Source organism: Salvelinus fontinalis, chromosome 3, assembly GCF_029448725.1.
Source record: "Salvelinus fontinalis isolate EN_2023a chromosome 3, ASM2944872v1, whole genome shotgun sequence".
Taxonomy (NCBI): domain Eukaryota; kingdom Metazoa; phylum Chordata; class Actinopteri; order Salmoniformes; family Salmonidae; genus Salvelinus; species Salvelinus fontinalis.
The window spans coordinates 51,057,541-51,078,281 of NC_074667.1; the positions used below are offsets into that span (position 1 = coordinate 51,057,541).

At 40.8% G+C, this 20,741-nt stretch overlaps 1 protein-coding gene across 4 annotated transcripts in view; it reads right to left on the reverse strand.

The window, feature by feature from the left end:
- Nucleotides 1–20,741, reverse strand: part of LOC129851070 (cadherin-4-like) — a 450,252-nt gene that overhangs the window by 136,338 nt on the left and 293,173 nt on the right. For 3 of the 4 annotated variants that reach the window (XM_055917262.1, XM_055917259.1, XM_055917258.1), the window contains one exon: nucleotides 396–622. In XM_055917262.1, the coding sequence (XP_055773237.1) occupies nucleotides 396–622 (227 nt within the window). The remainder of the gene's footprint in view (nucleotides 1–395; nucleotides 623–20,741) is intronic. The other variant, XM_055917261.1, reaches the window with a different exon arrangement.

A 20,741-nucleotide genomic window follows, 5' to 3' on the forward strand; every position in this document is an offset into this window, starting at 1 on the left:
CTGTGTCGCCAACCCGAGTCCTCTGTCCTTTGAAGAAGTCTCTGGTAGTCACGGGAACACGTTGTGTGTATTAGAGGGGATGCTTGGACTGTCCTTCCGAACCTGCGTTTAGCTGTTGCTAACTCCAAGGCTAGGAGATATCACTTCTGTAGTGAATACGAGTTCAAAGTTCATACCATTCACAATCAAAGTCCATGCTGATGTTGGCTTCATCTATAGTGATTATCTGAACCATTCTGACCCTGGATCGTCATCCTAGAGTCATCCTAGAGTACAACTGAGATACAGTACAGTATGTCAGTAGCAGGGGTGTGTTGGTGTGTATACCTGAGGCAAACTTTAGGTATGTGTCTGTTTAACTGCAGTGTAAATGATAGCAGTGTATATATGTTTACCTGACTCACAGGGACAGAGGGCTGGTGTCCAACCAAGGCCAGCTTGACCGTGGTCTCCCAGATGTGAGGGTCATGACCTCCGCGGGCGGTCACCATGAACTGGATCGGTTCTGACAGGTTGGCCACCTCCTGCTCCGCGTACACCGAGCCGTCAGGGCGCACACTGAAGTTAGGGTCACTGCTCTCGAAGCCCCCCGCTTTACTGTGCTGGCAGTCCTCAAACTTCACTAGAGAGAGAGAGGGGGGGGGGGGGGGGGTTGGGGGGGAACGCAGTGGTAAGATTTAGGGGATGAGGTGACACATCTGATGACATGTATCTGTTGTGAAATACTAGCATAGCTTTTCCACCTTCCTAAAGTAATATCTCTCATCATCCTGTCTTCAGAGGTGAAGACAACTTTGACTCTCCACTGAAACCAAAATAGACGCAAGAAAGACATCTGTAATTCCTTGGTTTTCAAGGGGAGGTGGGGCTACATGGAAGCTATGTCACATTAATGCATCAGACTGTGAAGCTCTTTATCATTCTCAATCAAGTTTCCCCTTCAACATGCTGCAACGAAACACAATCTTAAATGACATTTCGGGTCTTCCGCCTGAATGGAGAATGAGAGAGCACTGTGAGGACCTTCCTCGTCACACACTTTCCTTCCTTCCCCCTCCAGAGGCCTAGGTGTATGAGGAGGAGGAGGAGGAGGAGGAGGGGGGTAGCATTGTGGGTGTCTGTGATCTTTCCGCCTCACAGACAAGATGTGGGTTTGAAGGCGACAATGCACCCGTCATTTATATATATATATAAATGAGAGGAGAGAGAGAGAGAGAGAGAGAGAGAGAGAGAGAGAGAGAGAGAGAGAGAGAGAGAGAGAGAGAGAGAGAGAGAGAGAGAGAGCGAGAGAGAGAGAGAGAGAGAGAGAGAGAGAGAGAGAGAGAGAGAGAGAGAGAGAGAGAGAGAGAGAGAGAGAGAGAGAGAGAGAGAGAGAGAGAGAGAGAGAGAGAGAGAGAGAGAGAGAGAGAGAGAGAGCGAGAGCGAGAGCGAGAGAGCGAGAGCGAGAGCGAGAGCGAGAGCGAGAGCGAGAGCGAGAGCGAGAGCGAGAGCGAGAGCGAGAGAGATCAACAAAGACGGAAGGGATCTTTTGCAGCTCTGTAGAAGCCTGGGTCTGTACTTTGTCAATGGTAGGTTACGGGGGGACTCTGGGGAGATTCACCTACTGCTCACCTCTTGGCCACAGTACAGTAGACTATATGATCACAGACATTGACCCTTTCTCTCTCAGCTCATTCACTGTCAAGCCACTAACACCTCTGTCTGATCACAGCCAAATTACTTTGTTCCTCAAAAGAACAGACATGGAAACAACCACACATTCACAGCCCATAAGCTGTACAACATCAGAAATTCATACAGATGGGCCCAAAACAGCACAGAAGAATACCAGAAAGCAACCTGGAACCAAAATATCCAAACACTCTTAGATAACTTTCTGGATACCACATTCACTCACAGTAAAGAAGGCATCAATCTATCAGTACAAAACATCAACTATATATTCAGGCAAATGGCAAAATAAGCACAATTTAAATTGATAAAAAACGAAACAAAAAATATCACAGATGACAACTGGTTTGATGCAGATTGTAAAATTATAAGGAAAAAAATTATAAAAAACACTTTCCAACCAAAAGCACAGAGACCCAACTAATGGTGAATTACGCCTTCATTACTGTGAGACTTTAAAACTCTATAAACGTACACTCAGAACCAAAAAAGCACAGTACGACAGCAAGCAGCTGACACTAATTGAGGAGTCCATAAACACAAACAACTTCTGGCAAAATTGGAAAAAAATGTACAAATCTAAACAAGAGGAATTAGCGATATAAAATGGTGACATATGGACAACCCATTTTAAAACACTCTACAACACCGTTCAAATTGACACAAATGCAAAACAACGCCAAATTCATGAGAAGTTGAATGGGATTAGAAAAAGCTATAAAGGACAATGAAAATCCACTGGACTCCCCAATTACTGACCAGGAGCTCTATAAGAAACTTCAGGCTCTCAAATTTAAAAAGGCAAGCGGACCTGATGACATCCTAAATGAGATGCTCAAACGTGTGTAGGTTATTTCCCTGACATCTGGAATCAAGGACTCATAACCCCAATCTTTAAGAACGGAGACAAATTTGACCCTAACAATTACAGAGGCATTTGTGTGAACAGTAACCTGGGGAAGGTTTTCTGTAGTATTATCAATGTAAGAGTTCTAAACTTCCTTAACCTGTTGAGGACAGAGGGCGCTGTTTTCACTTTGGGGAAAAATCGTGCCCAATTTAAACGGCCTCGTACTCAATTCTTGCTCGTACAATATGCATATTATTATTACTATTGGATAGAAAACACTCTCTAGTTTCTAAAACCGTTTGAATTATATCTGTGAGTAAAACAGAACTCATTTTGCAGCAAACTTCCTGACAGGAAGTGGAAAATCTGAAATCGATGCTCTGTTCTAAGGCCTGCCTATAAATGTCCTTGATATTTATTAGTATACATGCACTTCATACGTCTTCCACTAGATGTCGACAGGCAGTGAGAGAAGAAATGGAGTGTATAACTTGATCTGGGGTCGAATAAAAGCTCTTTGCATGACGTGTCACCAGTTTCCTGTTTTCTGGAGCGTGCGCGAAGGGACCTGGTATTGCCTTCTGAAAGGCTGTCGTTATAGACGACTAATATCTCCGGCTTTGATTTTATTTGATAAATGTGACAATATCATCGTAAAGTATGTTTTTTCTATATAGTTTTATTAGATTATTGAAATTTATTCGGGACGTTAGGCGTGTTGCGTTGTGTGCCTTTGTTCAGGAAGGAAAGCTTTGCGCTACTTTGCTAGCTTTCCGTGCTAATTGACTGGAGAAGAGGACATTCTAAAACCAAACAACGATTGTTCTGGACAAAGGACCCCTTGTACAACATTCTGATGGAAGAGCATCAAAAGTAGGACCCATTTTATGATGCTATTTCATATCTCTGTCAAACATGTTGTACTAGGAGTTTGCGCCCAGATTTTGGGCATGCTCTCGCTATAACTAAGCTGGATGTCGTAATGAAGTTATTTTTAGAATTCTAACACGGCGATTGCATTAAGAAGTAGTGTATCTATCATTTCCTATACAACATGTATTTTCTAGTAACGTTTATGAATAGTTATTTGGTCAGAATAGTTGAGTGTCATAAAAATATCCGCACATTCTGGGAAAAAGGTGCTACGTTAGCATAATGTATAACCACTGAATTCAGCTCCAAATATGCACATTTTCGAACAAAACATAAGTGTATGTATAACGTGATGTTATAGGACTGTCATCTGATGAAGGTTTATGAAGGTTAGTGAAAATTAATATCTTTTGCTGGTTTATTCCCTATCGCTAACGTGCCTATTGCTATCGCTAACGTGCCTTGATGAATGAATGCGGTAGTGTGGTAGGCTATTGTAGTAAGCTAATATAATGCTATATTGTGTTTTCGCTGTAAAACACTTAAAAAATCGGAAATATTGGCTGGATTCACAAGATGTTTGTCTTTAATTTGCTGTACACCATCGATTTTTCAGAAATGTATTTAGGTATTTATTTAGGAAATTTAGGTATTTATTTAGGAAATGAGTATTTAGGTATTTGACGTTGGTGTCTGTAATTACTCTGGCTGCTTCAGTGCTATTTCTGACGGTAGCTGTGATGGTAGCTGCAATGTACAACTGATTTATACCTCAAATATGCACATTTTTCGAACAAAACATATATTTAATGTATAACATGTTATAAGACTGTCATCTGATGAAGTTGTTTCTTGGTTAGTTTGGTTGGTTCTTGGTTAGTTAGGTTGGCTTTGTGCATGCTACCTGTGCTGTGAAAAATGTCTGTCCTTTTTTGTATTTGGTGGTGAGCTAGCATAAATATATGTGGTGTTTCCGCTGTAAAACATTTTAAAAATCGGACATGTTGACTGGATTCACAAGATGTGTATCTTTCATTTGCTGTATTGGACTTGTTAATGTGTGAAAGTGAAATATTTCTCAAAAATATTTTTGAATTTCGCGCTCTGCCTTTTCAGTGGAATGTGGGAGGAGTTCCGCTAGCGGAACCCCGGTGCCAGACAGGTTAATAAGCACAATGTCTTGAGTAAAAGCCAAATTGGATTTATACCAAAACATCGCACAACTGATCATATTTACACCCTACACACCCTGATGTCAACAAAAGTAATGCCAAAATATACGCTTGCTTTATCGACTTCCAAAAAGCATTTGATTCTATTTGGCATACAGGACTGTTCTACAAAGTTATTGAAAGTGGTGTAGGGGGTAAAACATATGACATAATTAAATCAATGTATACTGGCAATACGTGCAGCATTAAAATTGGTAAGAAAATAACAAAATTCTTTAACCAGGGGTGGGGCGGTGCCTTCGCCAGGGTTGCAATCTGAGCCCTGCACTCTTCAATATTTACATTATTGAATTGGCCACTATTCTCGAAAAATCCTCAGCCCCTGGTGTTAGTCTCCACAATTCAGAAGTTAAATGTCTACTCTTCGCAGATGACCTATACCCGCTGTCACCCACAACACATGGCCTACAGCAGAGCCTGGAACTGCTAGAGCAGTACTGCCAGACCTGGGCCCTGGCAGTAAACCCCAAAAATACTAAAATAATGATTTTCCAGAGAAGATCCAGATCTCAGGGAATTAGACCAAAGTTCTCAATTGGTACAAAATATATAGATTACTGTCAACACTACAATTACTTAGGTTTAAAAATAAGCTCAACTGGACACCTTAACTGCTCAACACAGGATAGCCACATGTGCGCACTCCCTCAAAACGTTTGGAGAAAATATTATTTATATTTTATTCAGCTTTGTTCAGTTGAATTCTTCATACTATAAAATTATATAAAATAATGCCACAGAATTCTAAGCAAATCTTGTGTGCTAAATTAACTAGTGTAGCCCACCTCCATTTGGTATAGCCCGATCAGGACCTAACATAAGGACAACGCAGAGTATGCTATTCTGTTCTTCTGAAATAGACTACATTTTCTTCATATCATTCTTCTTTATACCTGTCTAAAATAAACAATGGATTTATTGTGAAGGTGTAGGCCAGATATCATCATTCTCTCGACCTTTGCCTCCCCCGTTCGTACGGGAGTCGCAGCGATGGGATATGACTGTAACTACCAATTGGGGTAGTTCTCGTGACTTGGCAGCAACAAGATGTTGAAAAGTAAAAGGACTTGACATTGATGTCAAATTGTTTTGGCTGAAATTCTTAAATCTAAATTGAAAGTACTATTTCAAAACATATAAAAGCTTTAATTACTACTCGGAATGTAAAGATAAGGTATTTATGTTGAACATTCAGTCTGCACAGCTTTGGATTTTTCCCTCAGATTTCATATTGGTTGAGATGGCAGCTTGATGTCATCTGTCATTGCAGCATCCATATCAAAGTGATCCACACCATTTCTCTCCCCGCCCATTGAGGAGAATGAAAATCCCCAATAATCTGAAAAGAGATTGGAGACTGACAGACAATCTGCCTTTACGCTGAATAAGGGTTTCAAATTTGGGAAAATGACACTCTCTAATTGTTTTATATTTTTTACATTTTGTCAGGAAATGCAGCTCCTTCTCAGGTTCTGCTGCTGTGCAGTGGTTGCACAGCCTTTCCTCTACAGCACATATGTCAGAGTCAAGGCCCGCGGGCCACATCCGGCCCGCGAGAAGGTTTTTTACGGCCCCTGGGATGATCTTGATTTATTATTAGAACCGGCCCGCAGACCGCAGCAAGCCGGCAGCCCGCAGATCTTTTACACGCACCAATACTACATATCCCACAATGCAACGGTGACGCACCGAGCAGTAGGCTGCTTCATTTCAATATTTATTGGCACAGCAGTCGTCAGCATCACAGTAAAATTAACTTTCAGATACCCATCAAAAATGGCAAAACGGAAGGTGGACACTGAGAACCGGGGGTTTCAAACAAGGTGGGAGTCGGAGTATATGTTCACGGAGGTAGCTGGAAAACCTGTGTGTCTTCTGTGTGGAGAAAGTGTGGCGGTACTGAAAGAGTATAATCTGAGACGACATTATGAAACGAAACACGCGGACAAAAACAAGAATATGGACATGGAACAAAGGCTACAAAAGGCAGAGGAATTAAAACGAGGCCTCAAATCTCGACAGGCTCTGTTCAAAAAAGCCAAATCACAAGGCCAGGCTGCTGTCAAGGCCAGTTTTATTTTGGCAGAAGAGATCGCTAAATCAGCCCGGCCATTTACGGAGGGGGATTTCATCAAAAACTGCATGATTAAAGTTTGTGACGAAGTTTGCCCGGAAAAAAGGCAACTCTTTTTAAATGTGAGTCTGAGCAGAAACACCATTGCCGAGAGAGTAGACCAGTTGTCCATCAATCTAAAAGAGCAGCTTGTGAAAAAGGGAAAAGATTTCATTGCATATTCCTTGGCTGTGGATGAGAGCACCGACATTTCTGACATTGCCCAGTTGTCAATTTTCATCCGCGGAGTGGACTCCAGCCTAAGCGTGACAGAGGAGTTTTTGGCTTTACGTCCTATGCATGGCACAACTACGGGGCATGATTTGTATGAAGAGGTGTCAAGATGTGTAAATGAGATGGAGCTGCCTTGGGAAAAACTCGTGGGTTTGACAACCGACGGAGCACCTGCGATGTGTGGACACAGGAGCGGACTGGTGGCGAAGATACGGGAAAAGATGCAAGAGGAAAACGCGACAGGTGAGCTGACAGCTTATCATTGTATCATACACCAGGAAGCGTTGTGCGGTAAAGCCTTGAAAATGGAGCATGTAATGAGCATCATCACGCGCACAGTTAACTTTATCAGAGCCAAAGGTTTGAATCACCGCCAGTTCAAGGCATTTCTGACGGAGTTAGAAACGGAGCATGGTGATTTGCCTTATCACACAGAGGTGCGATGGCTAAGCCAGGGAAAGGTGCTTCAAAGATGTTTCGAGCTTCGTGAGGAGATTTGTCTGTTCTTGGACAGCAAAGGGAAAGACACAACACAACTCCGAGACGAAATGTTTCTGTGTGAAATGGCTTTTCTGTGTGACATTACGAGTCATCTGAATGCAATGAACTTGCAGCTGCAGGGTCGGGATCATGTCATCTCTGATATGTACAGTACAGTGAAGGCATTTAAAACCAAACTGACTCTGTGGGAGACGCAGATGCGGAAAGAAAATTTGAGCCACTTTCCCAGCTGCCAGACCATGAAAGAGAAGCTCTCTACCAGTGCGTTCCCGAGCGCACAGTTGGCTGATAAAATAGGTATGCTTGCCGCTGACTTTCGACGCCGATTTGCTGACTTTGAAGCACAAAAAAGCAGGTTGGAACTGCTCGGTAACCCATTTGCTGTTGACGTGGAAAGCTCACCACCAAACCTCCAAATGGAGTTGATTGACCTCCAATGCAATGATGCACTGAGGGCAAAATATGCGGCAGTGGGTGCTGCGGAGTTCGCCCGTTTCCTCCCCGACACAATGCCCCAGCTGCGCATCCAGGCTGCTCAAACGTTGTCTATGTTTGGCAGCACATACCTGTGTGAACAACTGTTTTCTTTGATGAACCTGAACAAAACATCACGCAGAAGTCGACTTACTGCTGAACACCTCCACTCAATTCTGAGGATTTCCTCAGCTCAGAGCCTTACCCCGAACATTGATGAACTTGTGGAAAAGATGGGACACCACCAAGTATCACCCTCAACCTCAAACAAGTGAACATTACTGTGCAATCACATATTTAGAGTTTTTACTCAGTTCAAGTTTAAAAGTTAAAGTTTAATATTTGTTTTCACTGCATGTTACTTCTCCTTAAACAAAGTGTTGTTTTTGATTAATAGATTTTTGCACTTTATTTTATTTCAATCCAATTATATTTTAAAAATATTTCAGTTGAGTGGATGATAGAAAATTGCTATTATTGTTTTTTTCTTTGAAGTAAATTTAGCCCACTTTTGCTAAAATAGAAAATATAGGCTACTGATGGTGCCTTGAATACCGGTTTCTTTCATTTAATGTTCATGTTATGGGGATTTTTATATAAAGGAAATTTGTCTTTTGTGTCTGTTGAAAATTAAAGATTACTGACAGAGCCATAAGAAAATATTGCTTTATTTATCTGATCATATTGGAATATATTTGTTAGGTTTTCAGTAGGTTCAATTAGGTTCACTAGACTATATGCGTCATTTAAAAATTTTTCAATGAACATTCGAACAGTCCGGCCCTCGGCTTGTAGCAAAAATTTTTATTTGGCCCTCCGTCCATTTGACTTTGACACCCCTGCTCTACAGGGAGCCAGGTTTTCCTGTGTCTACCCTTCTCAATGGCAAGGCTGTGCTCACGAGCCCGTACTTTGGAAAGGTTTTTCTAAGGTTTTGATCAGTAACCATGGTCAAATATTTAGCCACGGTGTACTGTCGATTTAGGGCCAGATAGCACTGCATTTTGCTTTGTGTTTGTGCTTGTGTTTCCCAATAAGCAATGTAGTTTTGTTTTGACTGTGTTGTAATTTGGTTTATTCTGATTGATTGGATGTTCTGGTCCTGAGTCTTCAGTGTGTTAGTAGAACAGGTTTGTGAACTCAGCCCCATGACCAGCTGGATGAGGGGACTCTTTTCTTTGCTCAGCTCTTGGCATTGCAGGGCTTGGTAACGATATGAGAGGGGCTCACTGTATTTAGATGTTTCTATTATTAGTGGATATTGGCCTAATTCTGCTCTGCATGCATTGTTTGTAGTATTCCTCTGTACATGTAGGAGAATCTTACAGAACTCTGCATGCAGCGTTTCAATGGGGTGTTTGTCCCATTTGATGAAATCTTGTTTTGCAAGTGGACCCCACACCTCCCTGCCATAAAGTGCAATTGGTTCAATGACATATTCAATTCGTTTTAGCCAAATTGTAATAGGTATTTCAATTTGAATTAGCTTTTTAATGGCGTAGAATGCCCTGTGTGCTTTCTCTCTCAGTTCATTCACTGCCTCATTAACCTGTTTGGGCTGCAGGGGCAGTATTGAGTAGCCAGATAAAAGGTGCCCATTTCAAACGGCCTCGTATTCAATTTTTGCTCGTACAATATGCATATTATTATTACTATTGGATAGAAAACACTCTCTAGTTTCTAAAACCGTTTGAATTATATCTGTGAGTCAAACAGAACTCGTTTGGCACAAACTTCCTGACCAGGAAGTGGAAAGTCTGAAATCGATGCTCTGTTCTACTTCCTGCCTATAAATGGGCATGATACGTATGAGTATACATGCACGTCCCCTGGATGTCAAGAGGCGGTGAGAGAAGAAATTTAGTGTTTATCTTGGTCTGAAGTGGAATACAAGCTCTTTGTATGACGTGTCCCCCATTTCCGGTTTTCTGGAGAGCGCGAGGTGGTACCTGGATTTGCCTTCTGTTTAGCTGCCGTTATAGGCGACTACTATCTCCGGCTTTGATTTTATTTGATACATGTGACCATATCATCGTAGAGTATGTTTTTTCAATGTAGTTTAATCAGATTATTGCATTTTTTTCGGGAGTTTTGCCGTGTTCCGTTCTCTGACTTTGTTGACGTTGGAGAGATCCGTGCCACTTGGCAACTGCGCTTGCTAAATCGAGAGGGAAAGTGGCCGTTCTAAATCCAAACAACGACTGTTCTGGACAAAGGACCCCTTGTCCAACATTCTGATGAAAGATCAGCAAAAGTAAGAAACATTTTATGATGCTATGTCATATATCTGTCGTGCATGTGAACTAGTCGTCGGCGCCCAACGTTTGGGTACTCTAGCTATACCGAAGCTGGATGTCGTAATGAAGTTATTTTTTAGAATTCTAACACAGCGATTTCATTAAGAACTAATGGATCTATCATTTCCTATACAACATGTATTTTTTAGTTATGTTTATGAATAGCTATTTGGTCAGAATATGTGTGTCAGAAAAAGTGTCAGAAAAATATCCGAACGTTGTGGGAAATAGTAGCTACATTAGCAGAATGTATAACCACTGATTTCAGCTCTAAATATGCACATTTTCGAACAAAACATAAGTGGATGTATAACCTGATGTTATAGGACTGTCATCTGATGAAGAATATCAAGGTTAGTCAAAAATTATATATCTTTTGCTTGTTTGTTACGATCGCTAACCTTTTGCTACTGGGAAATGGCATGTGTTTCTGGCTATTGTGGTAAGCTAATTTAAGCTAATTTAACGCTATATTGTGTTTTCTCTGTAAAACACTTAATAAATCGGAAATATTGGCTGGAATCACAAGATGCCTGTCTTTCATTTGCTGTACACTATGTATTTTTCAGAAATGTTTTATGATGAGTAATTAGGTATTTGACGTTGGTGTCTGTAATTATTCTGGCTGCTTTCGGTGCAATTGCTGATTGTAGCTGCAATGTAAACTATGATTTATACCTGAAATATGCACATTTTTCGAACAAAACATAGATTTATTGAATAACATGTTATAAGACTGTCATCTGATGAAGTTGTTTGTTGGTTAGTTTGGTTGGTTCTTGGTTAGTTAGGTTGGCTTTGTGCATGCTACCTGTGCTGTGAAAAATGTCTGTGCTTTTTTGTATTTGGAGGTGAGCTAACATAAATATACGTGCTGTTTTCGCTGTAAAACATGTTGGCTGGATTCACAAGATGTGTACCTTTCATTTGCTGTATTGGACTTGTTAATGTGTGAAAGTTAAAAATGTAAAAAAAAAAAAAATTGAATTTCGCGCCCTGCACTTGAAGTGGCTGTTGTCATAAGTGTACCGACGCCGGGCTGCCGCCATAAGAAGTTAACTTCTTATGGCTGCAAGGCAAAGTGTTGAGTAGCCAGTGAAATCGTGCCCATTTCAAACGGCCTCCTACTCAAATCTTGCTCGTACAATATGGATATTATTATTATTTTTGGATAGAAAACACTTTCTAGTTTCTAAAACAGTTGGAATTATTTCTCTGAGTGAAACAGAAGTCCTTCTGCAGCACTTTTCCTGACCAGGAAGCGAAATGTCAGAAATCGATGCTCTTTTCAACTTGATGCCTATACATGGTCTTGACACTTAGGAGTCTACTTACACTCTATACGCCTTCCTATTGGTGTAAAGAGGATGTGAGAGAAGACATTTTTGTGCTCCTCTTGGTCTGTGGTGGGAAAAAAACTATTTCTTTGACGTGACCGTCCACTTCCGGTACTCTGAAGGAAGTGGGATTGACTTCTGTTTTGCTGCTTGTAACGAACGGCTAACATCTCCGGCTCAAATTTTTTTTGATACATGTGACCATATCATCGTAATGTATGTTTTTTCAATATAGTTTAACCATATTATTGAAACTTTTTTCGGGAGTTTTGTCGTGTTCCGTCCTCTGACTGTGTTTACGTTGGAGAAATTTGTGCCACTCGGCTAGTGCCAATGCTAATTGAAGAGGGAAATTTGCCATTCTGAATCCAAACAACGACTCATCTGGACAGAGGACACCTTCTTCAACATTCTGATGAAAGATCAGCAAAAGTAAGACCCATTTTATTATGTTATTTCATATATCTGTCGTGCATGTGAACTGGCCGTGGGCGCCCAATTATTTCTGTCTATTGTAGCTACGCTAATATAGCGATACATTTTGTTTTCGCTGTAAAACATTTAATAAATCGGAAATATTGTTTGGAATCACAAGATTACTGTCTTTCAATTGCTGCAGACTATGTATTTTTCAGAAATGTTTTATGATGAGTAATTAGCTATTTGACGTTGGTGTCTGTAAATATTATGGCTGCTTTCGGTGCAATTTCGGATTGTAGCTGAAATGTAAACTATGGTTTATACATGAAATATGCAAATTTTTCGAACAAAACATATGCTATACAATAAATATGTTATCAGACTGTCATCTGATGAATTTGTTTCTTGGTTAGTGGCTATTTATATCTTTATTTGGTCGAATTTGTGATAGCACCTGATGGAGTAAGAAACTGATGGAGTTAGAAAAGTTGTGTCTTTTGCTAACGTGGTTAGCTAATAGATTTACATATTTTGTCTTCCCTGTAAAACATTTTAAAAACCGGACATGTTGGCTTGATTCACAAGATGTGCCGACGACCATGTTAGTCTCAGCTAAACAGAAGGCAAATCTATGTCCTCTTTCGCGCGCTCCAGAAACAGGAAATGGACGGTCACGTCAAACAAAGAGCTTTAATTCCACCTCAGACCAAGATAGACACGATATTTCTTCTCTCACCGCCTCTTGACAACCAGGGAAGGTGTATGAAGTGTACGTAGACTCTTACGTTCATTGCCCATGTATAGGCATGAAGTTGAACAGAGCATCGATTTCTGACATTCCACTTCCTGGTCAGGAAATGTGCTGCAGAATGAGTTCTGTTTCACTCAGATAAATAATTCAAACAATTTTAGAAACTAGAGTGTGTTTTCTATCCAATAGTAATAATAATATGCATATTGTACGAGCAAGAATTGATTACGAGGCCGTTTGAAATGGGCACGATTTAACTGGCTACTCAATACTGCCCCTTGCAGCCATAAGAAGTTAACAAAGAAATAGCTACTCCTGTCACGTCCTGACCGTAGAGATCTTTTTATTCTCTATGTTTGGTGGTCAGGGTGTGACTCGGATGGAAAACTATATGTTCTTTGTTTCTGTGTTTTGGCCGGGTATGGTACTCAATCAGGGACAGCTGTCTATCGTTGTCTCTGATTGGGAATCATACTTAGGCAGCCTTTTTTCCTTTTGTATTTGTGGGTAGTTATCTTTGTTAATGGCATTATAGCCTAAGTAAGCTTCACGGTCGTTTCCTTGTTCTTTGTTTTGTTGGCGACATTTATCAATAGAAGGAAATGTACGCTCACCATGCTGCACTTTGGTCCGGCCATTTCCACGACGACAGCGATCGCGACAACTCCTATATGCTTAATTTAGAGTTATTAATGTAACTTTAGCTGTTCAACAAATGGGCTAAATGTTTTGGATTTTAATACATTGTAAGGCTGCGTGATGAGACTCTAATGAAAAAAGTTGCTTGAAAGGCATGAGTTCTGCTTTGTTTTTTTGCACAGGCTGTACACACCTCATCAGTCTCTCATTCACAATTTGACAAGCACTTGATTATGCCTCGAATTTCACGGCGGCATCCCCTTTGTGTGGCCGTAATGCTCCCTAAACAAATCCATGCCTTTTGTGGCCAGTGGCCGTTGTGCCCTTGGCCAGGAGTGGTGCGTTGTGCCCTGCGCTCTCCGAAGCATCTCTCATTCACATGGCTCTCCTTCACGTGATCAGGTCTTTCTCACAGGCTACAAGTGAAGTCAGACACATTGGGGACGCCACTGCGCATGTCCTTATACAATTACGAGGTGCATATTGAAGACATTGGAAGAATTGTCCACATTTACTTTTCGTCAGCCAACAAGATGAGTAAGTCTAATGAACAACAAAATCACTGGCCTATGTCAGGGGTTCTTAAACTTTTTCAGCCTGAGACCCAAATGATTTGGAATTTCTGTATTTTCCTGGGACCCAAGCTTAGGAAAATATGCAACTATAGGTAAATATCGGTGCATTTCATTGCCCTTATGCCTAAAAAAGGCAATATAGACAAAAACAAATAACAATGAAATACCCATAAATATCTTTTGTTTATTTTTCCCCGTTAAAAACTCTCTCACATACCTGTCTAGGTTGGAACTGTTGCGGTTAAAATACAATAAATAATTTCATTCTGAACTGGAATAAACAGATTGATCACATCACACAGATGTATAACAGAACACACACACACACAGGCTTGTTGATAGTGCAACCCTAAGTAACAGTATAGATAAAAAATAACCAGGCCTACTGTACATCTTACTGTATAAATTATTGTTGAAAGAAAGTCTAGGTTGGAACTGTTGCTGTTAAAATATAATAAATAGTTTGTATTCTGAACTGGAATAAACTGATTGATCACATCACACAGATGTAGACCAGAAAACACATACACACAGTCCTAATCAGAGGTGTGCGGCTGGTTGAAGTTTTCAACAAGCATGTCTATTCTGGGCTCCGTTTTTGACAGTGAAACACAGGTCATGCTCAGCATTGACACAGTTTCTGTACTTGAGAACCCTGGCTTGCATATGTATGTGGTCCCAAACTGAATCAGAAAATCTATTGCTTTCTCAGTCAGGCAGGAAACTGCTTCCTGCTGCAAATGAGCAATCCAGAACTGTGTGTGTTTGTCTCAAAAAGCATCTTGCTTCAATCAGTTTATTCCAGTTCAGAATAGAAATTATTACTTGTAACAGCAACAGTTCCAACATAGACCTGTGTTCAACAATAATTTAGACCGTAAAATGTACAGTAGGCCTGATAATTTTTGATCTTCATCTGTACTGTTTCTAAGGGTTGCACTATCAGTAGCTAGTTAGCTTGATTTGGCTAACGTTGGCTATTAGCTGTGTAACGTTAAAAGTCCAGGGGATTGTTTGAAACAGAAACTCACATCTACTACTATGAGAGATAGTACTCCCATATTTCTGCTTATCATCACTTGTTATAAAATGACAACAATGCCTTATTAGTTGACTTACTTTTCCACTTTTGAAGCACTGTTTCCTGAAGCATTCTGCCCTGTTCTGAAATAACTCCCTGGGTTTACCGTCATGTAATGTAAACTAACTCACTTTGTACATCACGCTGGTCTGTACAATTTACCTTATTTTAGCGCCCAAAAAGTGTAATACTTCCAGATCATCTGTAATATCAATACCATTGTAAAGCACAATTTCTCCCCTTTCCAACATAATCAATGACGAGAACCTTCATGATGCCCATCTCTGCATGATTCAAGAAGGCAATGAGCTCTGTTGGGTCTTTTCAAAAATGACGCGTGGGGAAGCTAAACCTATTGCGTGATAGTGAGAAGGAGAGGTGTCGTGTAGGGAAACAGATTTTTTCACTCGATCTGTCCATCACCTTATCGCCTCTAAAATTTAAATAAAACACTATAAAGAGTTTATATAATGTGTCATTACATACCTATTTCTGTCGAATTTGAATCCGTTTTTTGGGCGGTGCTAAAGTGATCTTCAGAAGTAAACAGTGGCTTTTGAGTCATGATAGCTTGCAGTGATGATGCAAAAAATGACTAGGTATTCCCCCTTACCCTGTCCCTTTCTTGTTTTTAAACGGTGAGAGAAGTGCTACACCTGGTGGAGAGAGGCTGTAAGACAGAATTAGTTGCTTTATGCGTACTGTACGTTACACCATGACACGTCACAATGTAACGTACAGCGTCGGAGGGGTCAGTTTTCAACTTTTATCCAATACTATAGAGCCATCACCATGTCAATCAATGCTTGAATAGAAACATAGTTCACATCCCAGATTTTGATGTCAACACAGTCGCTACAGTCCCATTAGTTTTCTTTGCAGCCTCGTTTGAATGTTGCGGTTGCGCACATTTGTAGGGAATGGGGTTAGCGTACGTTACAGTAGTGCCTGGATGTTTGGTCAGGACATGTCGTTTTATTAATTTGTTCGTTTTTAGAGACTCGTTACTAAGCTCTTCCCCACACAAAACACATTGTGGGCGCTCCTCGTTATTTCTCTAAGTTTGCATGAAAGAGACAAAAAGTCAACACTGTATTTGCGTTTAATGACGATTGAGCTCATTCAGAACTTGTGGATAGCATGAGTCCATTTCATGACAAGTCCATCCGCTACCTCTCCCACTCGCGCAGCTGCCTAACTAGAGCAGAGACAGCTGCTAAGCAGAGAGGGCAGTTGAACTTGGCCAAATCAATTCCAGTAATTAATGAAATAATTATACATTTACATCGCGACCCACCATTAACAGGTTCACGACCAATACTTTAAGAAATACTGGTGAAAATGATCTTCCCCAAACTTGAAACTGCACATGCTGTTTATGTATGCCAGTTAGTCTCTACACCCCTTGTAAAACGGATTAATATGCTTAATTTTAAGAAGTTATTTGGCCACTTTAGTTGTGATACAAACCTTATCAAAACATATAGGCCTATGGGCTAGGCTACATAAGCTATGCAACTATTGATTCCCAAAATTTGCAAAAAAAAGTGGTATAGGCTAATATTGTCACCCAGTATTCTTGTCTTTACATATATTAATTAATATATATGTGAAATTTGTTTTGTTTTAGAATTGATCAGGGGCAGCGGGAAAAAATCTATGTACTTAAAAAGCGAATGGGGGACGCTTTTCCCATGGTTAATTTCCATGCCATCCAGGTAGGCTATACTCGTGTTGTAAGCAATATGCTTAATATTAGGAAAGTTGAGAAATAAATATAGTAGGAATAGCCTATAGAAAGCTGATGGGAGCCTCCTCTTTTTAATAAAGGCCATCACTCTGTTTTCTGGCGCACTTGCATAGCCTATAGAAATTCTGCGCAACATGAGCTCATGGGCTCTCATGAAGTGTTTGATTAGCTTTTCGATTACATTTGCATTGATGTCAGAGTGATTAGAGAGACAATAGAGTGCTGAGTACCAGGCAGATAGCAAGTTTGGTAGGCTACTAATGACCATCAGCAGCATCAGAGCTTGGAGAAGACGGTCACATGGAATTTGACTGCCTCCATGACTGCACGCGTGGCGATAATACGGTCACCGCAACAGCCCTAGGTATGACCAATCTGTGGCACTTTGTCTGAGGTGTGAGTGCTGCTAAAGCAACTAATGAAACACCCCCAGAAAAGACTTGCGCACACACACACACACACACACACACACACACCCTCAATCCTCTTCTCCTTCTGTTTAAAAAGGCTGTGTGCGGATCTTATCTCTCAGTCACACTCCTGCTGCTGATAACAAGAAAAATTGATTTCATAAATCACCCTGGGAACAAATGGTCTGTTATGAGCTGGGGAGATGCCATTTTTCTAAATCCACAGTGAAGAATTTTGCACGACAATCTTTTTATCAAGCCATCGTTGCAATTTATCGCACAGCTTCCTGTCAAAAGATGCATCAAACAACAGACTAATAAAGCATGAGATCTTTTCAATAACTGTGGCACACATCACACAAATTAGGTTGCTGTTTCGCCCGAAGAGTAATTGTACGTGTAATGGAGGAATGGCAAACATCATTTTGACAATGTGTGCATAAATCTTACAGTAACAGACAAACACAATCCAATCCAGTTTCTCTGTGCTGGGATGAAGCTCTGCATAGCACAGCAAGTCTCTGCCATGTGGAGAGAGAGATTCATATCCAACCAATGAATGATTAACTGCTCACTTCTTCACTATTTTAAAGTTTCAGATGTAAGATTAATCATGAGCCAACCGTCACACAGTTTGCAGTATCCCTCAGACAGAGAAACCGCATGGTTCTATGTCCAACATAACCAGTCCGTGCCACCAAAGAGCAGGCTGTATTGTGCCAATGGCTCCAATTTGCTTAAACAGAACAGGCTAATTGTTGCCATTTAAGCAGGTCTCTTGCGGCATGTCCTGGGAGGCTCGCTGTAGGGTTGTGTGTTCTGAGGCTGTGTGTGTGTCCTGCAGCTGTGTGTGTGTTTGTGTGTATCTGTGTATGTGTATTTTAGCATAAGAAAGGCGCAGGGTTCTGAGGGCATGTCTGTACCAGTGGCCCTGTGTCCCTGTGACAGCGGGTTGGTTGGCATGAGAACATGCTTGGACTAGGCGATGGTGCTATGGCGTGTCATTGTGATAGGCAAGCTTTGATTGTCTCTGAGGGCACTGGGCCAGTTCTCTGCCCATCTCTGCCCAAACTGTTCTGCCTGCGGCTATGGAACCCTGACCTGTTCACCGTACGTGCTACCTGTCCCAGACCTGCTGTTTTCAACTCTCTAGAGACAGCAGGAGCGGTAGAGATACTCTTAATGATCGGCTATGAAAAGCCAACTGACATTTACTCCTGAGGTGCTACTACTGTGATTATTATTATTTGACCATGCTGGTAATTTTTGAACATTTGAACATCTTGGCCATGTTCTGTTATAATCTCCACCCGGCACAGCCAGAAGATGACTGGCCACCCCTCATAGCCTGGTTCCTCTCTTGGTTTCTTCATAGGTTTTGGCCTTTCTAGGGAGTTTTTCCTAGCCACTGTGCTTCTACACCTGCATTGCTTGCTGTTTGGGGTTTTAGGCTGGGTTTCTGTAGAGCACTTTGAGATATCAGCTGATGTAAGAAGGGCTATATAAATACATTTGATTTGATTTGATCTGATGAAATGCCAGGGAGGGTGTTGGGCGGTGGGGGGAGCCATGCCATGTTTACTGACACATCCAGTTAGCAGGAAAATGCTACAAATACCATCCAGCTGGAAGGAAAATGCTACAAATACCACCCATTCAACTGTGATGGAAATAATCCAGGTACAGTGTAACATATCTGTAACACTGTCAGATACGTAAGTAATAATGTTCAAGGGGGTGTGGTATATGGCCAATATTCCATGGCTAAGGGCTATTCTTAGGTACGACGCAACACGTTGGTAAACTGGTTACTAAAGTAATTAGAACAGTAAAACATATTTTTTGTCATACCTGTGGTGTACTGCAGCATTCAGCCAATCAGCATCCAAGAGCCAAAGTACCCAGTTAATAATTAAGTGATAATGCCCTCGAAGCCGATGTTTGGAGGATATATTGGCACGGGTGTTGTTAGTCCCAAGATGAAGTCGAGGGCTGGCAAATCGTGACAATATTTACTCCAAACACCGGCTTCGAGGGCATTATCCCTTTTATACAACGGGTTACCAACATATTCAAATAATGATTGACATATTTTAAATTAAAAAGTTATTTTGAGGAATTTATTCATACTATTTCATCCTTCCACAAGATATAGTCCCGAAAAAAATCTAGGTTTGATACCCAAGCCGTCTGGTCATTTGATCTATTGGTTCGGTTGCCAGAGACACGACCCAGTCGCTCAGTCTTTTCGTTCTGTATCTATGGACGAGACCCAGTCGTTCGTTCTGAATGTTCCATTGCCATACTAGCTGGCAACATTCTTATCCCTTGCTTGCTAGATAGCTAGCTAACTACGACTAACTTACAGTCAAGTCAAACAGCGCAGAAAGAAGATCAACAGTAGCTGTTTGTTTAAGCTGTTTTCTAGTGACATTTATTTGGATACATGCATAACAATGAGCTAATGAGGCATGATTTCTCCAAGCATAGAAAATGTGCTCTTAAGGACACTGTTGTTCAGAGGAACTAGCCATCAACACAGCTAACACAATAACTTCAAACTGAAGCGGGAAAGACTGCAAACTAGCTACACTAGCTGCGTTTAACCTTTTTTAAATTGCCATCTTTGTACACTGCCGGTCAAAAGTTTGAGAACACTGGGGTGGCATATTTCTGCTTTACCAAATGAGGAGAGTTACAAACTTCACACACCAGTCGGAGTTATACTTAAACTACATATTTTTTAATAAGAGCTTTGCAATAGCCTTTTTGACTTTCAATGATGCGCTATCTCTAATGAACCATTGAAAAGTACCAACAGAAAAGTACAAATATCTTTAATAGCCAAGATACACCTCTCTCAACTTACACTGACGAACCACAGATCTTAGGAACAGTTCACAAAGGTTAAGATTTGTATGAAAGATATCTATAAAACATAGCAGACAGTTACCGCTGTGTCAACAGTTCTCATTGTAAAAACCAGTGTATGGCCCTCCTACTCCAAACTAGAACCGTCTCTCCCTGGTACGGCATAGAACAGAACCATTAGCTCATGTTCTCTGGAATGCTCTTTAGGTTTTATCACCCAAAGACATTGTAAATCTTCTCTGTCAGTGCTATCTCATAGAGGCCCATCCTCAGTGGAACACACACACAATAGTTAACAGAATATTCTATTCTGTCGAATAAAACAACCATTATAATGCAATACAAGCATTATAACATAATCTTGCAATTTTCCACGACAACACCTACTCATTCAAGGGTTTTCTTTATTTTTAGTATGTTCTACATTGTAGAATAATAGGGAAGACATCAAAACTATGAAATAACACATGGAACCATGTATAACAAAACAAGTCTTAAACAAATCAAAATCTTTTTCATATTTTAGATTCTTCAAAATAGCCACCCTTTGCCTTGATGACAGCTTTGCACACTCTTGGCATTCTCTCAACCAGCTTCATGAGGAAATCACCTGGAATGCATTTCAATTAACAGGTGTGCTTTCTTAAAAGTTCATTTGTGGA